Source organism: Scyliorhinus canicula, chromosome 15 (assembly GCF_902713615.1).
Source record: "Scyliorhinus canicula chromosome 15, sScyCan1.1, whole genome shotgun sequence".
NCBI classification, from domain to species: Eukaryota; Metazoa; Chordata; class Chondrichthyes; order Carcharhiniformes; family Scyliorhinidae; genus Scyliorhinus; species Scyliorhinus canicula.
In genome coordinates this window covers 33,413,069-33,437,268 of record NC_052160.1, presented here as the reverse complement: position 1 = coordinate 33,437,268, position 24,200 = coordinate 33,413,069, and the positions used below count along the sequence as shown (strand labels likewise).

Here is a 24,200-nt window from a genome sequence, read left to right as displayed (position 1 = left end):
TTCTCTTCCCCACACAGCAGTGGAGGCTGGGTCAGTGAATATATTCAAGGCTGAGTTGGACAGATTTTTGATTGACAATGAAGTCGAGGATTATGTGGACAGGCGGGAGAGTGAAGTTGAGGCTGTGGTGAATGTGATTCACACTATATATAGTTGCCAATATCACGCCATGTATATATGATCGTTATCTACCACTTGTTAGATCAATGCTGTATATAGTTGCCAATATAACTCCGTCTATATGTTCACTATCCACCATTGTAAGTGCAGTTGCACTATCCGACCACCAGGGGGAGTTGCTCTGGGAGTACGCAAGAGTTGGTACTGGGCTCCTCCCTTGGCTCCGCCCAGGACCCCTCCCCCTGGGACCGATGTATAAAGATCAGTGCCTTAGAGCCAGCCTGCCAGTTCACCTGGAGTTCAACGACAAATAGGCTGGCTCTGTTGTAAGTGTATTAAAGCCTCTATTCAGATCCAACTACACGTGTTCGCTGAATTGATGGTTCCATCAGAGGCCACAGTCAGATCAGACATGCTCTTATTGAATGGTGGAGCAGGCTCGAGTAACCAAATGGCCTACTCCTGCTCCTAGTTTTTATGATCTTATTAGTAGCAATTTGAAAAGGGCATTATCTAGGGTAAGAAATGTTGGTTCGATCGGGTGTAGAGAGCAGATGCCTGATGGAGGACGCATAACATACTGATGCCTCTACAGAGCTGCTACTGAAAATTGTGCTGCACAGGAGAGTGACCCTATTCAGCATCTAAGAGCACAAAGGTAAACAGTGTTGATGGTGGAGCTGGCAATGCAAATCATTGTGGCTTCAACTACCAAGCAGATGGGTTGCAGGTAAGGAAATGTTTCTGCGATCTCACTTGATTAGTTAAAGTAAGAGTGTTAGCGTTTCCAAACTGAAGATTTGGATTACAAAACAGTTACATATATCCAGTTCTTTACAGGTATGCCTAAATTAATAACTTACCTACTGCAATTTTTTTTAAATGCATATTTTACATGAACTATGTGAAATGTAGCAAATAGAATCAGTGGGTTTCCAGACAAACATGTACTTGCTTACCACTTAGTCTAAAATATTTCTACTTTAAATATAGTTAAATAATTTGAATCTTAAATATATATAACCTATTTAAACCTGGATACAAGTAGAACTTGGTGCTCAAGCTATTTTTGTCTGGGTTTGCCTGGAACCTTTTTGAAATAACCCACATTAAGCAACTTTCGACCTGTTGGATGTTTTTTATTTTATTATAACTAGCCGGGAAAAATCCTCAAAGGTTCTCTTTTTACTTCCAAATGTTTTAATGTGGACAGGCTGTATGCCCATTCTATAGCAAGGTACACTTTTCCAAAAACAAATTGTACCTCTACCTCTTCTCAGATTCATTGCCAAATGATTGATTATGCAGTGAAAAGGGGACAGGAATACAGAGCCAATATACCAGCAGCAATAACATTGATGGTTACATGAATATCCCATAAAACAAAAATGATGGAATGCTGCTCTCCCAAGACTTACCCCCATCCATGTTGTAGTCCCTTACTTGCAAGTTGCTAACGCTCCAACCAGACCTTCACCAGATTTCTTCACCGGATCGTAATTTTATTACAGTCCTTTTCCCTGATTTCTAGACCCACACCGGCCCTTTTACTAGTGAACACTGACACTAAGCATTCATTTGGAACCCGACCTACATCCTCCAGCTCCACACACAAATTGCCACTGTGGTCCTTGATGGGCTTTCCCTCTTTATCCTTTTACCCTCAATGCACTTGTAAAGCAACTCATGATTTTCCTTTATTTTACCTGCCAGCATCCTTTCCTGTCCCCTTTTTGCTCTCCTAATTTCCTTTTTAAGTGCCCTCTTGTCCATTCTGTACACCTCTAGGGTTTCTGCTGTCTTGAACCCTCGATATCTGACATAAGCCTCCCTTTTCCTCCTTATCCAATGCTGTACATCCTTCAATATCCAGGGGTCACTGGATTTGTTGGTCCCGCCCTTTTTCTTGATTGTAACATTTTGGCTCCATACTCTCCCTAGTTCCTTCATGAATGCGTCCCACTGCTCTGTCACAGATTTACCTAAAAATGTCTGCTCCCAGTCCACTCTGGCAAAATCATATGTGATTTTATTAAAATTGACCTTCCCGCAGTTTAGAACTTGGATTTCAGGCCAATCCTTGTCCTTTTCCATAGCAATCTTGCATTTTTTTTTTTTTAAATAATTTTTATTGAAGAAATTTTTCAAAATACAAACATTTTAACCCCCCCTACATTTACATTAAAATTATAACAAGACAAAGTCAAACCCCCCTACTTAACAAAAAAAGAAAAAAGTCCCCCCCCCCCTACTCGCGCGTCCCCCCCACCCCCCCCACCCCCCCCCCCCCCCGCCGGCGAACCGACAGTCAGACCAACTTATCATTTCTAGCAGCGTCCTCGGGCAGGCCTTGCCCGTGCCACCACCGCTACCGTACTTCCTTCGTCTTTGTCCCCCCTCCCCCCCCCCCCCCCTCCCCCCCCTCCCTCCCGCCCTCCCCTCCCCTCCCGGGTTGCTGCTGTCACGGCCTCAGTTTCTATCTCTGATCCAAGAGGTCTAGGAAGGGTTGCCATCGCCTGAAAAACCCCTGCACCGACCCTCTCAGGGCGAATTTGATCCTTTCCAATTGGATGAAGTTTGCCATGTCGTTTAACCAGGTGTTAACACTCGGAGGCCTTTCGTCCCTCCACTGAATCAAGATCCTCCTCCGAGCCACCAAGGACGCAAAGGCTAATATTCCAGCCTCCCTCGCCTCCTGTACCCCCGGTTCCACTCCAACCCCGAAGATCGCAAGTCCCCATCCTGGCTTGACCCTGGACCCCACCACTCTCGACACCGTCCCTGCCACCCCCTTCCAGAACTCCTCCAGTGCCGGACATGCCCAAAACATATGTGCATGATTCGCAGGGCTTCCCGAACATCTAATACACCTGTCTTCACCTCCGAAAAACCGACTCATCCTTGTCCCCGTCATGTGGGCTCTATGCAGTACCTTAAATTGAATGAGACTTAGTCTCGCACATGACGACGACGAGTTGACCCTCTCCAGGGCGTCTGCCCATGTCCCGTCCTCTATCTGTTCCCCCAGCTCTAACTCCCACTTATCTTTCAGCTCCACTACTGGTACCTCCTCCACCTCCTGCATAATCTTATAGATGTCCGAGATCTTCCCCTCCCCGACCCAGACCCCTGATAGCACCCTATCACTCACCCCCCTGTCGGGGAGCGCGGGGAACCCCTCTACCTGTCGTCTGGCAAATGCCTTCACTTGGAGGTACCTGAACGTGTTCCCCGGGGGGAGCCCAAATTTCTCCTCCAGCTCTCCCATGCTCGCAAACCTCCCCTCTATAAACAAGTCCCTCAGTTGTCTAATACCCGCCCTCTGCCAGCTCTGGAATCCCCCTCCTGTGTTTCCCGGCGCAAATCTGTGGTTCCCTCTTAGTGGTGCCCCTATCAGACCTCCCACTTCCCCCCTGTGTCGCCTCCACTGCCCCCAGATCTTGAGGGTGGCCGCCACCACCGGGCTCGTGGTATACCTCGTGGGAGGGAGCGGCCATGGTGCCGTTACCAGTGCCCCTAAGCTTATGTTGCCGCAGGACGCCGTCTCCATGCGCTTCCAGGCTGCCCCCTCCCCTTCCATCATCCACTTTCGTACCATCGATGTATTTGCCGCCCAGTAATATCCTGAAAGGTTGGGTAACGCCAGCCCTCCACTATCCCTACTCCGCTCCAAAAAGACCCTTCTAACTCTCGGGGTGCCATGTGCCCACACATACCCCATGATACTACTCGTTACCTTCTTGAAAAAGGCCCTGGGGAGGAAGATGGGCAGACACTGGAACAAAAACAAGAACCTCGGGAGGACCGTCATTTTAACTGACTGCACCCTCCCTGCCAGCGACAGCGGCACCATGTCCCACCTCTTAAACTCCTCCTCCATCTGTTCCACCAGTCTGGAAAAGTTCAACTTGTGGAGGGTCCCCCAGTTCTTTGCCACCTGCACCCCCAAATACCTAAAACTTTTAACTGCTCTTTTGAAGGGGAGCCTCCCAATTCCCTCCCCTTGGTCTCCCGGGTGTATTACAAAGACCTCACTTTTCCCCAGATTTAATTTATACCCCGAAAAGTCCCCGAACTCCGCTAGTATCCCCATTACCTCCGGCATTCCCCCCTCCGGGTCTGCCACATACAACAACAAATCATCCGCATAGAGCGAGACCCGATGTTCCTCCCCTCCCCTTGTCAGTCTTCTCCACCCCCCTGAACCCCTCAGTGCCATCGCCAACGGCTCAATCGCTAATGCAAAGAGTAAGGGGGATAGGGGACATCCCTGCCTAGTACCTCGATGGAGCCCAAAATATTCTGACCTCCTCCCGTTTGTTACCACACTTGCCATCGGAGCTGAATAGAGCAGTTTTACCCACTTGATAAATCCCTCCCCAAACCCAAACCTTTCCAACGTCTCCCACAAGTATTCCCACTCCACCCTGTCAAATGCCTTCTCCGCGTCCAACGCTACCACTATCTCCGCCTCCCCTTCCACTGCTGGCATCATAATCACATTTAACAATCTCCGGACATTTGTGTTAAGTTGGCGTCCCTTCACGAACCCCGTCTGGTCTTCATGGACTACCCCTGGCACACAGTCCTCTATCCTGATTGCCAGGACCTTTGCTAACAGCTTGGCATCAACATTCAGGAGGGAGATGGGCCTGTAGGACCCGCACTGGACCGGGTCCTTGTCCCGCTTCAAAATCAAGGAGATCAGGGCCTGCGGCATTGTTGGGGGCAGAACCCCCCCCTCGCGCGCCTCATTAAAGGCTCGCACCAGCACTGGACCCACCAAGTCCACAAATTTCCTGTAAAACTCCACCGGGAACCCATCCGGCCCCGGCGCCTTCCCCGCCTGCATCTGGCCTATCCCTTTAATTAGCTCCTGCAGCTCTATCGGCGCCCCCAACCCTTCTACCAGCTCCTCCTGTACCTTTGGGAACCCCAATTTGTCGAGAAAGTTCTTCATTCCCCCTCTCCTCTTCGGCGGTTCAGACCTATACAATTCCCTATAGAAGTCCCTAAAGACCCTATTCACCTCTTGCCCCTTCTGCACTACGTCCCCACCCCTCTCTCTCACTCCCCCAATCTCTCTGGCTGCATCTCGCTTACGAAGCTGGTGTGCCAGCATCCTGCTCGCCTTTTCCCCGTACTCATACGCCGCACCCTGCGCCCTTCTCCACTGCATTTCCGCCTTCCTAGTGGTCAGTAGGTCGAACCTGGCCTGCAAGCTACGCCGCTCCCTTAATAGCCCCTCCTCTGGTGCCGCCGCATATTTCCTATCTACTTCTAGGAGCTCCCCCACCAGCCTCTCCCTTTCCTGCCTCTCCTTCCTCTCTCTGTGTGCCCTTATGGAGATCAGCTCTCCTCTAATCACTGCTTTCAAGGCCTCCCAGACCGTCCCCACCTGCACCTCACCTGTGTCATTCGTACCCAGATAGTTCTCAATGCCCGTTCTCACCCTTCTGCACACCTCTTCGTCCGCCAACAGCCCTACATCCAGGCGCCACAACGGGCGTTGATCCCGCGCCTCCCCATGTCCACGTCCACCCAATGTGGTGCATGGTCCGATATTGCAATGGCCGAGTACTCCGTGTCCTGCACTCTCGGTATCAGCCCCCTGTTCAATACGAAAAAATCGATCCTAGAGTACACTCTGTGGACGTGGGAGAAAAAAGAATACTCCCTCGCCCTAGGCCTACCAAATCTCCATGGGTCTACCCCTCCCATCTGCTCCATGAACCCCCTTAACACCTCTGCCGCTGCCGGCCTCCTATTCGTCCTGGAACTCGATCTATCCAGCCCAGGGTCTAACACCGTATTAAAGTCCCCTCCCATGATCAGGCCCCCTGCCTCCAGTCCCGGGATGAGGCCCAGCAGGCGCCTCATAAAACCCGCGTCGTCCCAGTTCGGGGCATACACATTTACCAGTACCACATTCTCTCCCTGCAACCTACCCCTCACCATCACGTACCTGCCCTCCTTGTCTGCCACCACCTCTGCCGCCACAAACGACACCCTCTTTCCCACCAAAATCGCCACCCCCCGGTTCTTGATATCCAAGCCTGAGTGGAACACCTGTCCCACCCACCCCCTTCTCAGGCGGACCTGATCTGCTACCCTCAAATGAGTCTCCTGCAGCATTGCTACATCAGCCTTCAGTCCCTTCAGGTGTGAGAAGACCCTTGATCTTTTGACCGGCCCATTCAGCCCCCTTACGTTCCACGTGATCAATCGGATCGCAGAGCGACCCGTCCCTACTCCCTGTCGATTAGCCATGTCTTGTCCCTTGCTCGCCCCGGGTCATCCCTCCTTTTCTGACCCGCTTCCCATAGCGATGGCCCCCCCCCCCCCCCCCACCCCCCCGGCTCTCCCCTTCTCGTCCCTGGTCTTTCCAGCAGCAACCCGGTGTCCCCCCCCAGCCCCCCCCCCCCTTTCCCCCCCCCCTCCCCCCTTGGCTAGGACCCCTCCTAGCCGCGATGTACCCAACATCGTACTCCCAAGAGTCAGCTGGTCTCCGCTGACCCGGCTGCTCCTGCCACATTCCGACTCCTCCCGGTTCACCCCATCTGCGCCCGTGAAAGATCCCCTTAAAACCCCAGAGAAAGACCCGCATAATCAACCCGCTCCCCCCCGTCCCGTCTCCCCAACTTAACGATATAAATACCCAATGGCAACTAAATACATAAATACTTAACTACATACTTAAATAACAAAATAATTAACTAGCTATCAACTAACAGTGTGCCCAACCATCACCCTCCATCAAACAGTATAAATAACCGCAGATAACCATAACCCGAAAAGAAAAAAAGAACAAAAAACCCCCCCAAGCACCCAAAGGAAAAGGGTAAGAGGGGTAAATAACTAAGGGAAATTGGAAACGGGAAGAAACACCCCATAAGAAGCCAACGACCCACAATAGAGATTTCAACAGTACAAATATACAGAAACACCCAACAACTCGAAACCTTCAAGATGTTCAGAAAAGTCAACCGTTCGAGAAAAAACACCCCAAACAATCCACGAAACTGTTACCCAGTTCCGACCTGGCCTGAAAAAGAAAAGGGCCACTTGCTCAATCAAGAGTCCCCAGGCGGCTACGACCGCCGGTGCTCCCAGGTTTTAGTTCGTGTCCAACTTTTCCTCTTGTACAAAGGTCCAGGCCTCCTCTGGGGACTCGAAATAATGATGTTGGTCCTTGTAGGTGACCCACAAGCGCGCCGGCTGCAGCATTCCAAATTTGATCTTTTTCGCGTGTAGCACCGCCTTTGTCCGGTTGTACCGGGCCCGCCGCTTTGCCACCTCCGCACTCCAGTCCTGGTACACCCTTACCGTCGAGTTCTGCCACTTGCTGCTTTTCTCCCTTTTTGCCCACCTCAGGACTTTCTCTCGATCACTTAGCCGCTGGAACTGCACCAGCACCGCCCTCGGGGGCTCGTTTGCCCTAGGCCTCCTGGCCATGACCCGGTATGCCTCTTCCAATTCCAGGGGCGCCGGACCGGCCCCTTCCCCCATCAGGGAGCTCAACATCTCCGCCACATATCCCGGGAGATCCGACCCCTCCAGGCCTTCTTCCAGGCCCAGGATCCTCAAATTTTTCCTCCTCATCCGAGTGTCCAGCTCCTCGAAGCGGCTCTGCCACTTCATGTGGAGTGCCTCGTGCACCTCCACCTTTGCCCCGATGACTGTGGCCTCCTCCTCCCTCGCGGTCATCTCCTGCTGCAGCTCTTTAATCGACGCCTCTTGGATCGCCTGGGCTCCCACCAACCTGGTAGCCGTCGCGTTCATGGACTCTAAGAGCTCCACTTTCATCTCCGTGAAAAAACGGAGGAGAGCGGCCTGCTGCTCCTCCGCCCATTTCTTCCACTCCTCCGATGCGCCTCCGGCCGCCATTTTGATTTTCTTCCCCCGCTTTTTTTGGGGAGCTGCTGCCGTTTTTCTTGCCGCTCCACTCCGGGTACCGACCATAAAAATCGGTCTAGTTCTCCTCAGGGGACCTTCCCCCACCGGGATTCATCTTTTCAGCACCGTTGGGGCCCTCCAATTGGCCCAAAAACACCTTTGTCGCAGGAGCTTCCAAATGTGCGGCTTAGCTAGTCATAGCCGCAACCGGAAGTCCAGCAATCTTGCATTTACCAGAGTTATGATCACTGTCTGCAAAACGTTTCCCACTGACACTTCAACCACTTGCCTGGCTTTGTTACCTAAAATTAAGTCCAAGAACAGACTCTCTTCTAAGACCTTCTATGTACTGGCTTAAAAAATGCTCCTGAGCACATTTTAAGAATTCTGCTCCCTCTAAACCTTTCACACTATGAGTCAAATCAAAGTAGGGCTTTTGCGGTGAATGGTAGGACCTTAGGGGGTATCGTGGAACAAAGGGACCTTGGAGTTCAGGTGCACGGTCCTCTAAAAGTGGAATCACAGATAGATAGGGCAGTGAAGAAGGCGTTTGGCATTCTGGCTTTCATCAATCAGGGCATTGAGTACAGAAGTTGGGATGTTACATTGCAATTGTACAGGACGTTGGTGAGGCCGTACCTGGAGTATTGTGTTCAGTTTTGGTCGCCTTGCTATAAGAAATATGTTATTAAACTAGAGAGAGTGCAGAAGAGATGGACAAATACATGGATAGGAAATGTTTAGAGGGATATAGGCCAAATGCAGACAAATGGGGTTAGCTTAGATTGGCTTTTTACATGGGAACTAGGAGCAGGAGTAGGCCATCTGGCCCCTCGAGCCTGCTCCCCCATTCAATGAGATCATGGCTGATCATTTGTGGACTCAGTTCCACTTTCCGGCTTGAACACCATAGCCCTTGATCCCTTTATTCTTCAAAAAACTATCTTTATCTTAAAAACATTTAATGAAGGAGTCTCAACTGCTTCACTGGGCAAGGAATTCCATTGATTCACAACCCTTTGGGTGAAGAAGTTTCTCCAAAACTCAGTCCTAAATCTACTTCCCCTTATTTTGAGGCTATGCCCCCTAGTTCTGCTTTCACCCGCCAGTGGAAACAACCTGCCCGCATCTATCCTATCTATTCCCTTCATAATTTTATATGTTTCTATAAGATCCCCCCGCATCCTTCTAAATTCCAACAAGTACAGTCCCAGTCTACTCAGCCTCTCCTCATAATCCAACCCCTTCAGCTCTGGGATTAACCTAGTGAATCTCCTCTGCACACCCTCCAGCGCCAGTACGTCCTTTCTCAGAGACCAAAACTGAACACAATACTCCAGGTGTAGCCTCACTAACACCTTATACAATTGCAGCATAACCTCCCTAGTCTTAAACTCCATCCCTCTAGCAATGAAGGACAAAGTTCCATTTGCTTTCTCAATCACCTGTTGCACCTGTCAACCAACCTTTTGAGACTCATGCACTAGCACACCCAGGTCTCTCTGCACAGCAGCATGTTTTAATATTTTATCATTTAAATAATAATCCCTTTTGCTGTAATTCCTACCAAAATGGATAACTTCACATTTGCTTTTTGGTTGGCATGGACCAGTTTGGGCCGAAGGGCGTGTCCCCATGCCGTAGATTCTATGATTCCATGATTCTATGACTAACCCAATTAATGTTGGGGAAGTTGAAATCCCCCACTCTCACAACCCGATTACTTTTACACTTCAATGAAATTTGCGTAAATACCTGTTCCTCTATTTCTCTCGGACTGTTTGCGGACCTATAGAAGGATCCCAGCAATGTGATTTTTCCCTTTTGCTTATTACATTATATCCATATAGCTTAATTTGAAGAGTCTTCTAAGATGTCATCCCACCTTACTGCTGCAATTGATTCCATGATCAAAATTGAGATACTCCCTCCTCTTTTACCTCCATCCCTGTCTCGCCTAAAAATCCTTTATCCAGGATTACTGAGCTGCCAATCCCGTCCCTCTCTCAACCATGTCTCAGTGGCAGCAATGGTATCATACCCCATGGTTTAATTTGTGCCCTAAAACTCATCTGTCTTGTTCGCCACACTCTTTGTAATAAAATAAGTATCATCCATACTTGCTAAACTCCTTTGTGCCTTAACTGGTCTAGAAATTCTATGCCTTCCTGACTCACCTGATGTCTCTTCTAATTTTGGCTGTGCATATTTCCCTGTTGAAACTTTTCTCAGGATCCCAGCCTCCTACCAAGTTAGTTTAAATCCTCCTCAACAGCAGTAGCAATCTCCCTGCAAGGACTTTGGTCCATTTCGGTTCAGGCTGAAGCTGCATTGTAAAAGTCCCACCGTCCCCCAAAACGGTCCCAATGTCCTTGAAATCTAAAACCTTCCCTCCTGCACCATCTCTCCAGCCACGCATTCATATGGACTAACCTATTTCTATACTCACTAGCACATGGTACTGGAAGTAATCCAGAGATTACTACCTTCTGGGTCTTGCTTTTTTAACCTACTGCCTAGCTCCCTAGATCTGCTTGCAGGACCTCACCCCTTTTTCTGCCTATATCATTGGTGCCAATATGTACCAGGATATCTGTCTGTTTGCCCTCTCCCTTCAGTATGCCCTGCAGCCATTCAGTGGCATCCCTGACACTGGCATCAAAGGGACAATGTACCATCCTGGAGCCCCGTTTGTAGCGACAGAAACAACTGTCTGTTCCCCTTACAATTGAATACCCTGGCACTATAGCCTTGCCTTTCTTCCTCTTCCCCTCTTGTACAGTAGACCCACCCATGGTGCCATGAAATTGACTGCCACTGCTTTCCCCTGTACAGTCATCTCTCCCAACCATATCCAAAATGGTATATCTGTTAGAGAGACACCTGCACTACTTGGCTTCCTCTACTGTTCCTGGTGGTCACTCTTTTTACCTTTACTTCCTCAGGAAACTTGACATGTCCACATTGACTCATCAGTTTTTACAGATGCACCATAGAAAACATCCTATCTGGGTGCATCACAGCTTGATATGGCTCGGCCCAAGACCGTAAGAAACTACAGAGGGTCGTGAACATAGCCAAATCCATCACGCGAACCCACCTCCCATCCATTGATTCTGCCTACATCTCCTGCTGCCTTGGGAAAGCGGGCAGCATAATCAATGACCCCTCCCATCTGGCTTATTCTCTCTTCCATCTCCTTCCATCGGGCAGGAGGTACAAAAGACTAAGAACACAGACTAAGAGGTTCAAAACCAGCTTCTTCCTCGCTGTTACCAGACTCCTGAATGACCTTCTTATAGACTGCACAGCTCTCTTCACACATCTTCTCTACTGAGTAGTACTACACTCAGTGTGCTCACCCTATGCCTGTGCCTATATATTTACATTGTGCATTTATGCATGTCCTATGTTTTTTCATGTATGGAACGATCTGCCTGGACTGTACGCAGATCAATACTTTTCACTGTACCTCGGTACAAGTGACAATAAATCAAATCTAATCCAATCCAATCCTGTTCAGTCTTCACCTGTGATGTGACCACCTCACTAAATGTGCGATCCACGTCTTTTTCAGCATTGTGGATGCTCAGTGAATCCACCTTCAACTCCCAGCTCCAAAATGCAGTTAACCAGTAACTGAAGTTGGACACATTTCCTGTACACGTGGTCAACAGTGACAACTGAACCTTCCATAATTTGCCGCATAGCACAAGAGGAGCCTATCACAGGTGCTGAGCTCTCAGACGCCCCTTATTCACTCCCTTTTTTAACAAACAAATATGCTTATATAAGAATATTACTAACTTACTTCCCTGACACCAACTTTATTTCCCTTACTGTACTTTGTTTACTGGTATTACTTTATTAAAATGACCCTGACTTTCACTTATTTGTGTTGTTTCTCAGTTAATCCCTTCTTCCAAAAAAAACACTTTTCAAACTACTCTTTCATCATGATCCTGACTGCAAGGTCAATGAGAACAGAAATTGGACCTTGGTGTTTCTGAAGCTCAACTACAGTCTGCTCCTGCCCGGACTGAGATTGAGCTCCGCACTCAGTCTTTTTAGAGTCCCATTCTCCCAGGTTTCACCCAACTCCAAAAGCACTCTTGTTTAGCCAAGCAGCACTTTTGGCAGCACTGAGGTGGCCTCCCTTTTATAGGCCTCAAAAACAATTCTTTGGAAACTGGATTAAACCAGTTGCACAGTTAGCCAGCTACATCTGAGAGTGACTCAGCAGACTCCTGGAAAATAGGACCAGGAGTGCACACTAATGTTCCCTCGTAGCCATCGATACTCCTGCGTTGCCTCTTTGGGCCACATTTGGGTGTACAGTCATCCTGACTAGAGGGTGAACAGACTTCAGCACTGCAGTGCAAATAAACCTGTCTAGTGAGAGGTCGCTCCAACTTTCCATCCAAGACAACAAATGTCTTCACTTCAAACCATTTGTGACCTGTTGGGAACTTCAGGCCGGAAAACACTTTAGCATTTCAGAAATGCAACTAAACTACACCAAATCAAAAGAGCACCTTTTAGTTACTAGATTAAATAACTAATTTAGCTTGAAATTAGTCCTGAAATTAAGTTTAATTACTACTTACCCCTTCAATTTACCCCTTGATATCCCTGTTTTCACCCAACTCCAAAAGCACTCTAATTTAGCCAAGCAGCACTCACAGCGCAGTGCAAAGGTCAATGGCCGGTTGTCAGAACCCAGGAAGTGAGGGAAGAAACAGATTTCAGCTCATAAAGGATGTGACTCATTTGTTATATAATTAGTTTTTAAACCGTGACACAAGTAACTAACAAAATATGACACTAGCTCAGCAAGGGAACGTTAGGAAAGTTATAGGAAATGATTCCTCACACTACCTTCTGGACCACATAGAGGGGAAACACACACCAAATGTCAATAATGAGGGATGATAACTTGTTCGGGATTACTTTATCAAAATTGCTTCTTCAGTTCCTTGTTGCAATGCAGATCAATGCTATTTACAAAGCCAAACATTTAATCAAACACAGTGTTTTATTGATGCATATCCCATGGTGCTATTTATGTTTACATAGATTTATCTCTTCATGATTTTTGTGAGGGCCACGAAGAATCCAGCACAAGTTGAAGGATAGAAAGAAATAACATTTATTTACAATAACATATATATGCTGCTGCAGCAGCAGCAGCAGCAGCAGCAGCAGCAGCAGCAGCAGCAACTCCCTTGCTGTTCACTCCTCTCTAGCTGGTTCCAAATTGGCCAGCTTCATTTATGCAGGGAATCTGTTAATGATTTCTCCGCCCCCTTCATTGGGAAGCTCATGCTCCCAAAGGATTGTGGGATTGCCATTAGTCCCCAACAGTGGTAAGCAGGCAGGTTATAACATCCCTCCCCTCCACCAAAGTCCAAGGAATGCACCGAAGACCCTGGCGAAGGAGGGCGTCAGACTCGTTTTGCTGCAGGCCGGACACCATTTGCACGAAGCGCTGGATCGGGCGGCATGTAACAAGACGGAGAACGGAGCTTCCATGATGAACGCCGTAACGGTTGTACATCCACGGCCTGTGAGCCTGAGGACTCACCCTCTGAGGTGTCCTGTGTCTCCATCTCAGAGTCGGAGTCTGCTGCCTCCATCATTTCGGCGTCTCTATCTCCATGCGCAGGCTTTGAGTGCGTCACAAGAGGACGATTGAGAGGAATACTCTCCACTGTGTCTGGTCTCTGTGGCTGCAGAAATGAGCTCCGAGGGCGGGGAATCTTTGGAAGAGATGGTCTTCTGGACCAAATGTGGTCGACATGCTTGCGCTGGAGATGATCCTGGGCTTGCCCCTGGTAAGAGATAGGGCCCGTTTGGTGAAAGATAACGCCATGGACCCACTGGGCACAACCAGCAAAATTCCGAACGAACACTGGGTCACTGGGTGTAAACTGCCGAATCGGCCGATGCCGAGAAAAACCATGTCCCTGTTGTTCTTGAGTGTGGCGTACTTTTGCACCAATGTCCAGGAAGACCATGCTAAGGTGGGTGCGAAGTCTCCGGCCCATTAGGAGTTCCGCAGGAGCTACCCCTATCACCGCATGTGGAGTGGTCCTGTATGAAAATAAAAAATGAGCCAGTCTCGTGTCCATCGACCCGGAAGACTGCTTCTTTAGGCCTCATTTGTATGTCTGCACTGCGCGCTCCGCCAACCCATTTGAAGCCAGGTGGTATGGGGCAGTGTGATTATGGCGTATGCCATTCATCTTCATGAACCTCGCAAACTCCTCACTTGTGAACGGAGTGCCGTTGTCCGTGACCAGCACCTTGGGGAGGCCATGCGTACTGAAAGACAAACGCATCTTCTCAATTGGCGTGCACAACATTGTACCTACCACCTTAAACACCTCTAACTTCTAACCGGGCATCGATTAATAGAAGGATCATGGATCCTTGAAATAGGCCGGCGAAATCCGCATGCAAGTGCGCCTACGGCCACCCTGGCCATTCCCAGTGATGTAGAGGCGCGGCCGGCAGAAGCCTCTGATGCTCCTGGCAAATGGAGCAGTTTTGGGCCACCTTCTCAAAGTCGGTGTCGAGGCCTGGACACCAGACATAACTCCGGGCCAATATTTTCATTTTGGTCACACCTGGATGCCCATTATACCTGTCCCTTAGTATCAGCCTCTGTCCTTTTTCCAGGACATTCAGACGCGTTCCCCACAAGAGGATACCGTCTCCCACGCTAAATTCTGACAGCTTGGAGGAAAATGCTCGTAACTCGCCTGGGAGCTGTCAATGCTGCCCACCATACAGGGCTATGTGCCGAACCTTTAGCAGGACTGGCTCCGTCTGGGTCCACTCACAGATCTGTGATGCCGTGACAGGCAAGGAGTCCATAAGATTTAGATTTGCAACCACTTCACCGGTCGTGGGGGACGACATGGGGCCGGTCGATAAAGGCAACCATCTCAGTGCGTCGGCATTCGCTACCTGAGTTCCTGGTTTGTGCTCCAGAAAATACTGGTAGGCAGCGAGCAACAAAGCCCAGCTCTGGATCCTTGCGGAAGCAATGGGCGGTATTGGCTTATCTTCTCAGAAAAGTCTTAGCATGGACTTATGGGGCGGGATTCTCCCCAACCCGGCGTGACGGAGGGTGCCGGCATAAGGGAGTAGCGCCAACCACTCAGGGGTCGGGCCTCCCCAAAGGTGGGGAATTTTTACGACGGCAGCGAGCAGGTGTGTTTGCTGCCGTGAAAAAACGGGCGTAAAGAATATTGTTTAAGCTAATATTGCATGTCTGCACTCACAGCAAGGGCCTTATTTATTAGCAGCACATCTCAGAAATTAAAGAGCACACTGCCTAAGATCACAGAATTGTTATGGCACAGATGGCTATTTGGCCCAACGGCTCTCCAAATGAGCATCGTGACAGCGCCATTCCCCTGCCTTTTCTCCATATCCCTCCTCATTGTTTCTATTTAAGTGATCATCAAATACCCTCTTGAATGGCTTGATTGAACGTGTCTCTACCACACTTACAGGCAGAGCATTCCAAACCAAAACCACTCCAATGAAAAAGAAATTCTCTCAGCACATTTGACTTTCACGTCAGATTTTCTTACCCATTCTGTGTTGCATATATACCTTGAATAAATTTGATATTGATACAATTCACTATCTTTATTATTTCCCCTGAGCACCTTTACATACTTGGCTCAACATAGCATCCTGGAAAGATGAACAAGAATGCTAGAAATATCCAGCAGATCAGGTAGCATCAGGTGGAGAGAGAAACAGAGTTAACACTTCAGGTCAGTGCCACGAGGGGAAAATACCTTACCTCGAGGACAAATGCATGAAGCATTTTGCTGCACAAATGAGGTTTGGACTGTAATCTGCCAAATGTTGTGGCCATACCTGTAACCTTCAAGGCAAGACAGGATTGCATTGCCTGTGGTTTTCAAGGTAATCATGAGTCTGGGCTATTATGTGTCAGGATCCTTCCAGGTTGATGCTGGATCTATAAGTAATATCTCACAGTCTGCATAAGAGGTATCACTGAGGCTTTCTATATACAGACATAGGCTAGAGTTTCCGACCCTTCCTGCAGGTGGGATGTTCCTGTCCCACCGAAAGCGAACCCCCAACGTTGGTTTCGCCATTGGTGTGACCATTTGACAATGAACTAAGTGACTGATACAGAAATGAAAATGTCTATGATGTGGCTCTGAATTCAACAATCTTTGGGGAAATTCACTCTGTTCCAATATGTGCCACATCTGACCCGGCCATGTCCATATTCATTTGAATATAATGGGAAGACTTTTCAACATGGGTGAAGGAAAACCATTTTGTGTTATCCATATGGAAATGCAGCAAAATACCATTGAACCAAATAAAAACTTCCTGGTCATGATTTTCCTCTTTTGCCATATTTTTTGCCAAAATGGCATTGGTGAGTTTTACAAGACTATAAAATGCTTACAGCCAACATTCTGAGCTCTGCACATGAGCATTGCTTCAGGAGTCAGGATCATATTAGTGCTAGGAGTTGATATTTTAGTGATATTTAATAGGAGGATGATAACTATAGAATTTCTTACAGTTGGGGGATAACATTTCTGATATTTCCCACAAGTCTCAGAAGTCATCTCAATCCATTAGCCAAGTATGAAAGGGCAGGGCAACTAATCACTGAGCGGAAATACAGAGATAAAAGCCACAAGGCACGGACTTAAGTCTACAGACTGAGCAGCACAGCCCCCAACCTAATTGGTGATCAGTGGTGAAATGAAGGCAGTACCACATGACAGGAGAGTTCCTCATGTTCCCCTTTTTACAATATCCTATAGGTTTGTGATGTAGGATGCCTGCAAAATGGTAGAACCACTTTCGTCCTCCAATCCCTCTCACTCATCAGCCCTATGCCCACTCACCTACATTTCCCCCCAGCCCCTCACAAGGTCAGCAAGTTAAAATACGTATCTTTGCCTTAAACTCTCTTCATGGCCTCACCCTTTCCGATTTCTGTAATTTGTTCCAACCCTACACTCATCCAAGAACTTTGCATTCCTCCAGTACCGGTCTCTTGTCAATCCCTACCTCCCTTCGTCCCACCATTAGTGGTCACGCATTCAGATGATAAGACCCCAACTTCTGGAATTCCATCCGTAAAGCTATCTGCCTCTTTACTTCTCTCTCATTCTTTAAGAACATGCTTAAGGCATTTCTTTGACCAAGATTATAGTCACGCGTCCTAATATCTTCTCTTGGGTTGGAGACAACCTTCATCGTATTATCTTTTTGTGATGTAACTTGCAACTGTTTTACTACATTAAAGGTGCTAAACAAATGGCTGTTGTTATTGTGGTGATGGGAAAGGCAATGATAAATAGGCAACAAGAGGAATCTTTATTGGATACCTTGTAGCAGCCACAACAAATTGTCCAAAACCTAGTTTGTCCATTGCGAGCATTATTCAGAGTTTACAGACTATTTCAAGTTTTATTCTACCGGCCCCTGAAACTCTCACATATTCGCAATTTATCACCTCCAAATGTGACTATTCCAATTCTCTTCCAGCTTCCCACCCTCCACACTGTTAACTGAAACTCATTCAAAACTCCATTGCCTTGATCTATGAAACACCCGTCATTGAAACATATTAAATGTGAGCAAGCATAGACCATTCTCCTCGTTAAGCCTGCTCTGCCATTTAATGTGATCATGACTGATCCTCAATCTCAATGCCACACTCCCATTCTCCCCTCCTACCTCTTGAAGGCTTCAGTGTCTAGAAATGTATCTATTTCTTTCTTAAATACATTCAATGACTAGGCCTCCACAGCCTTCTCACTCAACCTCTGAGTGAAGAGATTCCTCGTCATCTCAGTCCGAAGTGGCCTATCCCCTACCTTGACACTGTGACCCCTTGTGCTAGACCCCTAGCCAGGGTAAACATCATCCCTGCATCCAGTCTGTCCAGGTCTGTCAGAGTTTTATATGTTTAAATTAGATCCCCTCTCATTCTTCTAAACCCCAATGAATACAGGCCCAGTTGACCCAATCTCTCCTCACACAACAATTCTGCCTTCCCAGGAATCAATCTGGTGAAGCTTCACTGCACTCCCTCGATGACAAGTATATATTTTTTTAGTCAAGGACACCAAAACTGCACACAATAATCCAGGTTAATACAGCTGCAGTGAGGCATTGTTGCTCCTGTACTTAAATCCTTTTGCATTGAAGGCCAACACACTATTTGCATTCCTAACTGCTTGCTACATGCGTGTATACAATGACTGGTGTTCAAAGACACCCAGGTCCCTTTGTGCATCAATAGTTCCCATTCTATCACCATTTAAGCAATACACTGCCATTCTGTTTCTCTATCTGAAGTGGATAACTCCTCATCTTGGTTCTTAGCTTTTCAATGCCTCTAGTTTAACATTTTCATCTGGAAATTGAAATCCTTTCATGACCTTGCCTTTGTCTATCTCTGTACACCCCTCCAGTGTTACAAGTCCCTTCTGGCTCAGAACCCTCGTTCTTAAACCATCTTATGTGAAACTGAGAATGATACTGAGCAGCAGACCTACTTCTAAGTTCCAGTGTTATTCTCTGGTTATGGCACATTCGCTTGCTTGCACTTTTTCAATTCAACTTTCTATTTTTTGCAGTAACCAGAAGTTTCCTCCACCCGTTTGTTCACCTGCAGTTAACCCAAATTCTACTATGCTTTGCTACAATACCTAGAACTCATCTACAGTGGAACATTGGGCGTGTTTCTCTGCAAGATACCATTGAAAGAATATTGATGCACAGAAAGACATTCACAAAATAATACAAAGAATGAATCAGAAACTCAAAAAGGTAGACTTTTTTCCCTGGAAAATATGTTGATCCAGTTATTGAGATGCTAGAATATATGAGTCTCAGCAAATGACTGAACTTGCAATTCAGAATTAAAGAACAATTACATAATTAATAAGTACCAGGCCCATTAAAGTATTGCATAGTTGTTAAGGCACAGAAAGAGGCCATCCTGCCCAATAGTCAATGCTGCTCTTTCGTAACCTTAAAGACCCCTATCACACCACTGCCTCAGTCTTTTCTCCAGTTGAATGCACCCCAGCCTGTTCAATCTTTCCTGACAGGTAAAACATCTCGGTTCTGTGCTCATTCCAGTGGATCAAGATTCCTGTCCTGCCGACACCATGTCTTCTGTGAAACGCATCAGCTCAGCGTTCAATTATTAAAGTTCACTCTCTTCTGACTTGAACAATTTCTCCCGTATTGTATTCATAAGTGAAATCTTGAGCATTCCTTCCAAGGACACACATTGCTTGGAACATTCTGAAATGTGATTTGGTTCTAATGTACAGAATTTATCATAACCATTATACCGTAAGAATTAATTCTTCACTGAATATCCTTTCATGTCTTCCATTAGAATCATAGAATCACGACAGTGCAGAAGGAGACCATTCAGCCTGTCGAGTCTGCACCGACCCTCTGAAAGAGCACGTTATCTATACCCATAACCCTGTAATCCCATCTAACCTTTTGGACACTAAGGGGCGATTTAATGGCCAATCCACCTAATCGCCACATTTTACTAATGATGGCGTTGCATTACTGTGGCGTTTTATCCCACTCGACCTACATGGGAATACCAGTAAAAAAAGGTCCTTTTTAAAAATTCTTTCATGGTATGTAGGAGGTCATTGGCAAGGCCAGCATTTGGGTGCTTAGCCATTTCAGGGGGCAGTTAAGAATCAACTACACTTCAATGGGTCTGGAGTCACAGATAAGCCAGACGAAGCAAGGGCAGCAGATTTCATTCCTTAAAGGCCATTAGTGATGAGTTTTTATGACAAAGGTTTAATGGTCATAATTAAACTTTTAATTCCAGATTTTCTTTTTAAATTGAATTCACATTCTATCACCTGTTGTGGTGGGATTCGAACCCAGGTGCCCAGAGAATTACCCCGGGTCTCTGCATTACTAGTCCAGTGACAATACCACTACGCCACCGCCTCCCCCCCCCCCCCCCCTTAACAATATTTGTGCCATTTTTCTGGCATTTTCACAGCTGTCCTGAAAAAGGTGTGGCAGATAATGAAGAGCAGCTCCAGATTAGGTCACCATCACTGTGTTTTGTTTGCTTTGACATTAAGCCTACTCCCACTCACCTCGCTTCATGGCCGGTTTTTAAAACTGTCCACTGCCATTATTTGGGCAGCAGATATCAGGGATTACCAGTGGACTGCCGAGGAGGGGTGGCAAGTTTATTAATTTATATAAATTGGACTACTATAACGAAACTGAGATCCTGATTTCAAATTAAATCATGCCGCAAAGATTTCCTAGAATTCAGGAATTCAGCTGTGAATCAGGCTCATCCAGGTAAGTAATTCTTTCAGCGCACTTTGTGGTTCAGGATGAGCAAGAGTCCCGAGCCTCTCGAGGAAGCCTTCAGCCTCCAGCAGATCCGCTTTCTCACCTAGCCCCATCCCCGTACCCTGGAGGGAATTCTCCGGGGCGGGCGTCAATCCTGCCCCCGCCGTGTCCCGAATTCTCCACCCCCCGAGATTCGTCGGGGGTGGGAATTTCACTGCGCCGGTCGGCAGGCCCCCCGCGCCGGTCGGCGGGCCCCCCGCGGCGATTCTCTGGCCCGCGTTGGCCCTAAGTCCCGCCGTGACAGGCCTTTCCCGCTGGCGTGGTTTAAACTACCTCTGGTACCAGCGGGATTGGTGGCGCGGGCGGGCTCTGGGGTCCTGTGGGGGGGCACGGGGCAATCTGACCCCTGGGGGTGCCCCCATGGTGGCCTGGCTCGCGATCGGGGCCCACCGATCGGTGGGCGGACCTGTGCCATGGGGGCACTCTTTTTCTTCCGCGGAAGAGACCCCATCCCCTGCGCATGCGCCGGTATGACGTCAGCAGCCACTGACGCACTGGCGCATGCGCGGACTTACGCCGGCCGGCGAAGTCCTTTCAGCCCCAGCTGGCATGGCGCCAAAGGCCGTTCACGCCAGCCGGCGGAGTGGAAACCACTACGGCGCGGGCCTAGCCCCTAAATGTGCAGAGAATTCTGCACCTTTGGGTGGCCTAACGCTGGAGTGGTTCATGCCACTCCGACAGGCCAGGACCCCCCGCCCCGCCGGGTAGGGGAGAATCCCGGCCCCTATCTTTGCACGTCTATCACTTCTCTACACCCACGACTGTCAAACACCCTCTTCTCTCCAATTGCTGACCTTCTACCCACTCCTGGGGCGAAATTCTCCGACCCCCAGCAGGGTTGGAGAATCGCCTGGGGCCGCCTAAAATCCCGCCCCCGCCGTGGCAGAGATTCTCCGCCACCCGGGAAGTGGCGGCAGCAGGAATCTCGCCACTCCGATCGGAGAGGCCCCTGCAGTGATTCTCCGGCCCGGATGGGCCGAAGTCCCGCCGCTGGGAGGCCTCTCCCACCACTAAGGTTTGAACCACCTCTGTAACGGCGGGATCAGCGGCACGAGCGGGCCCCGGGGTCCTGGGGGGTGCCCCCATGGTGGCCTGGCCCGCGATCGGGGCCCCCCGCTCAGACTCCGGGCCAGTGCCCTGGCGGCACTCTTTCTCCTTCCGCGTCCGCCATGGCAGAAGCGGAAGAGAACCACACATCGCGCATGCACCGGCAGTGACGTCAGCGGCCAGCTGCCGCTGACATCACTGCCGGCGCATGCACCGATCGGCGAAAGCCTTTCGGCCAGCCCCGCTGCCGGGGGCGCCGGTTTTTTGCGCCAGTTTTCTGGTGCCAACCGCTCTGGCGCGGGGCTGGCCCCCAAAGGTGGGGCGAATTCCCCACCTTTGGGGAGGCCTGACCCCTGAGTGGTTGGCACCACTACCCTACTCCGGGACCCTCCGTCACGCCGGGTAGAGGAGAATGCCGCCCCTGATTGCTGTCTGGCAGCTTCTCCTCTCTTCCATTGCCTCCCGATTGCCGATCCCAGTCTTTCTTGGATGCCTCGATTGTATCTGCCACCACCACACTCTCAGGCAGTGTATTACTGATCTTAGCCACTCGCTGCGTGAAAAAATAATCCTCCTGTTGCCTTTGCTTCTGCTGACAATCACCTTAAATCCGTGCCTACTTGAAGCAAAAGTGAGGGCCAATGGGAATGACCAAACAATAGTAAAAGCTTTGTTGGGGGTATAAGTGTATAAATTGAAAGGGAGGCACTGGTTGAGCAAATTGATATCAACAAGCGAATGATGGTTATTGGACCATCAAGGGATGGGCAATTGGGAGTTGTAAAATGCAGTTTTAAGAAATTGAAGTGGTTTTCTCCAGAAGCACAAAAAGAAGGAATTGGTTTGCTCGGAGCTTGAGGGATGTGCGTGGTGAGAGATACTATTGCCATGATAACCTGGGCTAGTGTGTGGTCAATTCCAGCCCGACTTAACTCAGAGTCGCAACACAGGTGACATTAGATTTAATTTACAATGCGCGAGGTCCTTGGCTGAGCCCAATAAACTGTGGTCACCAGGTTTATAGCCTTAATACACAAGCAACATTTTATTATGTACAGTATTGTAATTAAACAGACAGAAAATGTAACTGACTATCTATTACGCCTTTTCCAATGCTATCCCCCAAATTCCTCCACTCTCTACACACACACACACACAGGCAAACAACACAAAGGAGAATGGATAGTGGAAAGGGAAATAAAATATTAATAAAAATAAAAGGATAAGGATCTTTGATGCACTGGGATGACTTCCAGTCAATGTCATTCTGATGTTTATACTTCCGTTTTGGTACTTCTTGATACTAAGCCTGAGATGGTTTTCCCTGGCCAGGTTGTCTACTTTCTCTGCAAGCTCAGCATCTTTTCAGGTTCACAGCAAAGGTTGTGACAGGTACACGCTGCTTTCATAATAGAGAGAGAGAGTCTTCTTTTCACTTCCAAAGTCTAAACACTTATGCCAAGCTCTCTCAGACAGTATCACGCAGGAACCAATCAATGGCCATTGTCAGACAGAACACTGTCCACGTCCAACCCTCCAGTTGCCAGTTAACCAACTGAATCAACTCCCCCCAACTTGCTTCTAAGATCCACCCGGTGCCAAAAATTCTAGCTGATCCGCTCCCAAACATGAAACTTGGGAACACAATGTCCTGGCAAGCAGGCTGTTTCAACTTCGAGTCTTGATTATGGGTTCATGGACAAAAACAATAAAATAAAACATAAATAAACAGGGACGACTCTTATAAAATGCAGTGGTGGTCAGTGATTGAGACCGCAGGAATAGAGTGTCCACTAGAGATGGCGAGGCTGAAAGTCCATACTATATGAGTAGACAAATTTATGCAAAGGGAGAGATTTAGGGAGGGCAAAAGTTCAGAGGGGAGAAGACACGGGGATGGTTAGGATATAGAATTACCAAGGATGAGGAGTCACTCAGTGCAGTGACCAAAGAAGGGTTCTCAGGGACAATGACAGGGCAGGCTACAGCGGGCTACAGCCAATGGTGGGAGACCAGTGATCGGTAAATGAAATAAACAGAAAAGGAAAACAGGTTTTCTTTTTAAGTTCTTACCTCCAAATAGGAAAAGACTTCCAGTCAATAGCAGTAACGCATAGGCTCGTGCTAAAACGCTAATAAATCCAACCATTCCTCCAAAAATCATCAGAATGAGACTGAGCGGAAGCAGAACCACAAACGTTCCATGCATATCTGTAAGAGAAGCAAAAATCAACACGTCTTTCATCCAACAAAAAAAAGCCTAAAAGCAAGATGCATTTCTGCAACATTGCAATAGCTATGGTGGATCAGGTCAAAAACTATGGGAGGGATTTTCCACTCCTACTTTCAGGGGACGGGATCGATAGCGGAAGTGGAAAATCCCATGGTTTACGTCGGTTAGATTTCCATTTTCGATGATCCCACCCCCTCCAACGATCGGACTGGGATCCCGACGTTGAACATCAGGATCCTCATTTGTGTGTATTTAAATATAATTATCAGGCCTTTACACATAATAGCCCAAACACTCTCCTCCCTACCTCTCTGTTGGAATCACGACAAGTTGCCCCTGACATTCACTGGCAGACGGAAACTGCAGGAGGTTCGCAAATGAGTATATCCCCCGGGGGAGAAGGCCATGCCCAGGCAGTACGCTGGCAATGTTACCCCCCGCACTGCTCCCTGGCACTTCC

At 48.3% G+C, this 24,200-nt stretch overlaps 1 protein-coding gene across 1 annotated transcript in view; it reads right to left on the bottom strand.

Moving 5' to 3' along the window:
• The window catches only part of LOC119979087 (transmembrane protein 114), a 99,514-nt gene that overhangs the window by 56,604 nt on the left and 18,710 nt on the right, over positions 1 to 24,200 (bottom strand). The window contains exon 3 of the mRNA XM_038821087.1: positions 23,581 to 23,718. Coding sequence (XP_038677015.1) covers positions 23,581 to 23,718 — 138 coding nt within the window. The remainder of the gene's footprint in view (positions 1 to 23,580; positions 23,719 to 24,200) is intronic.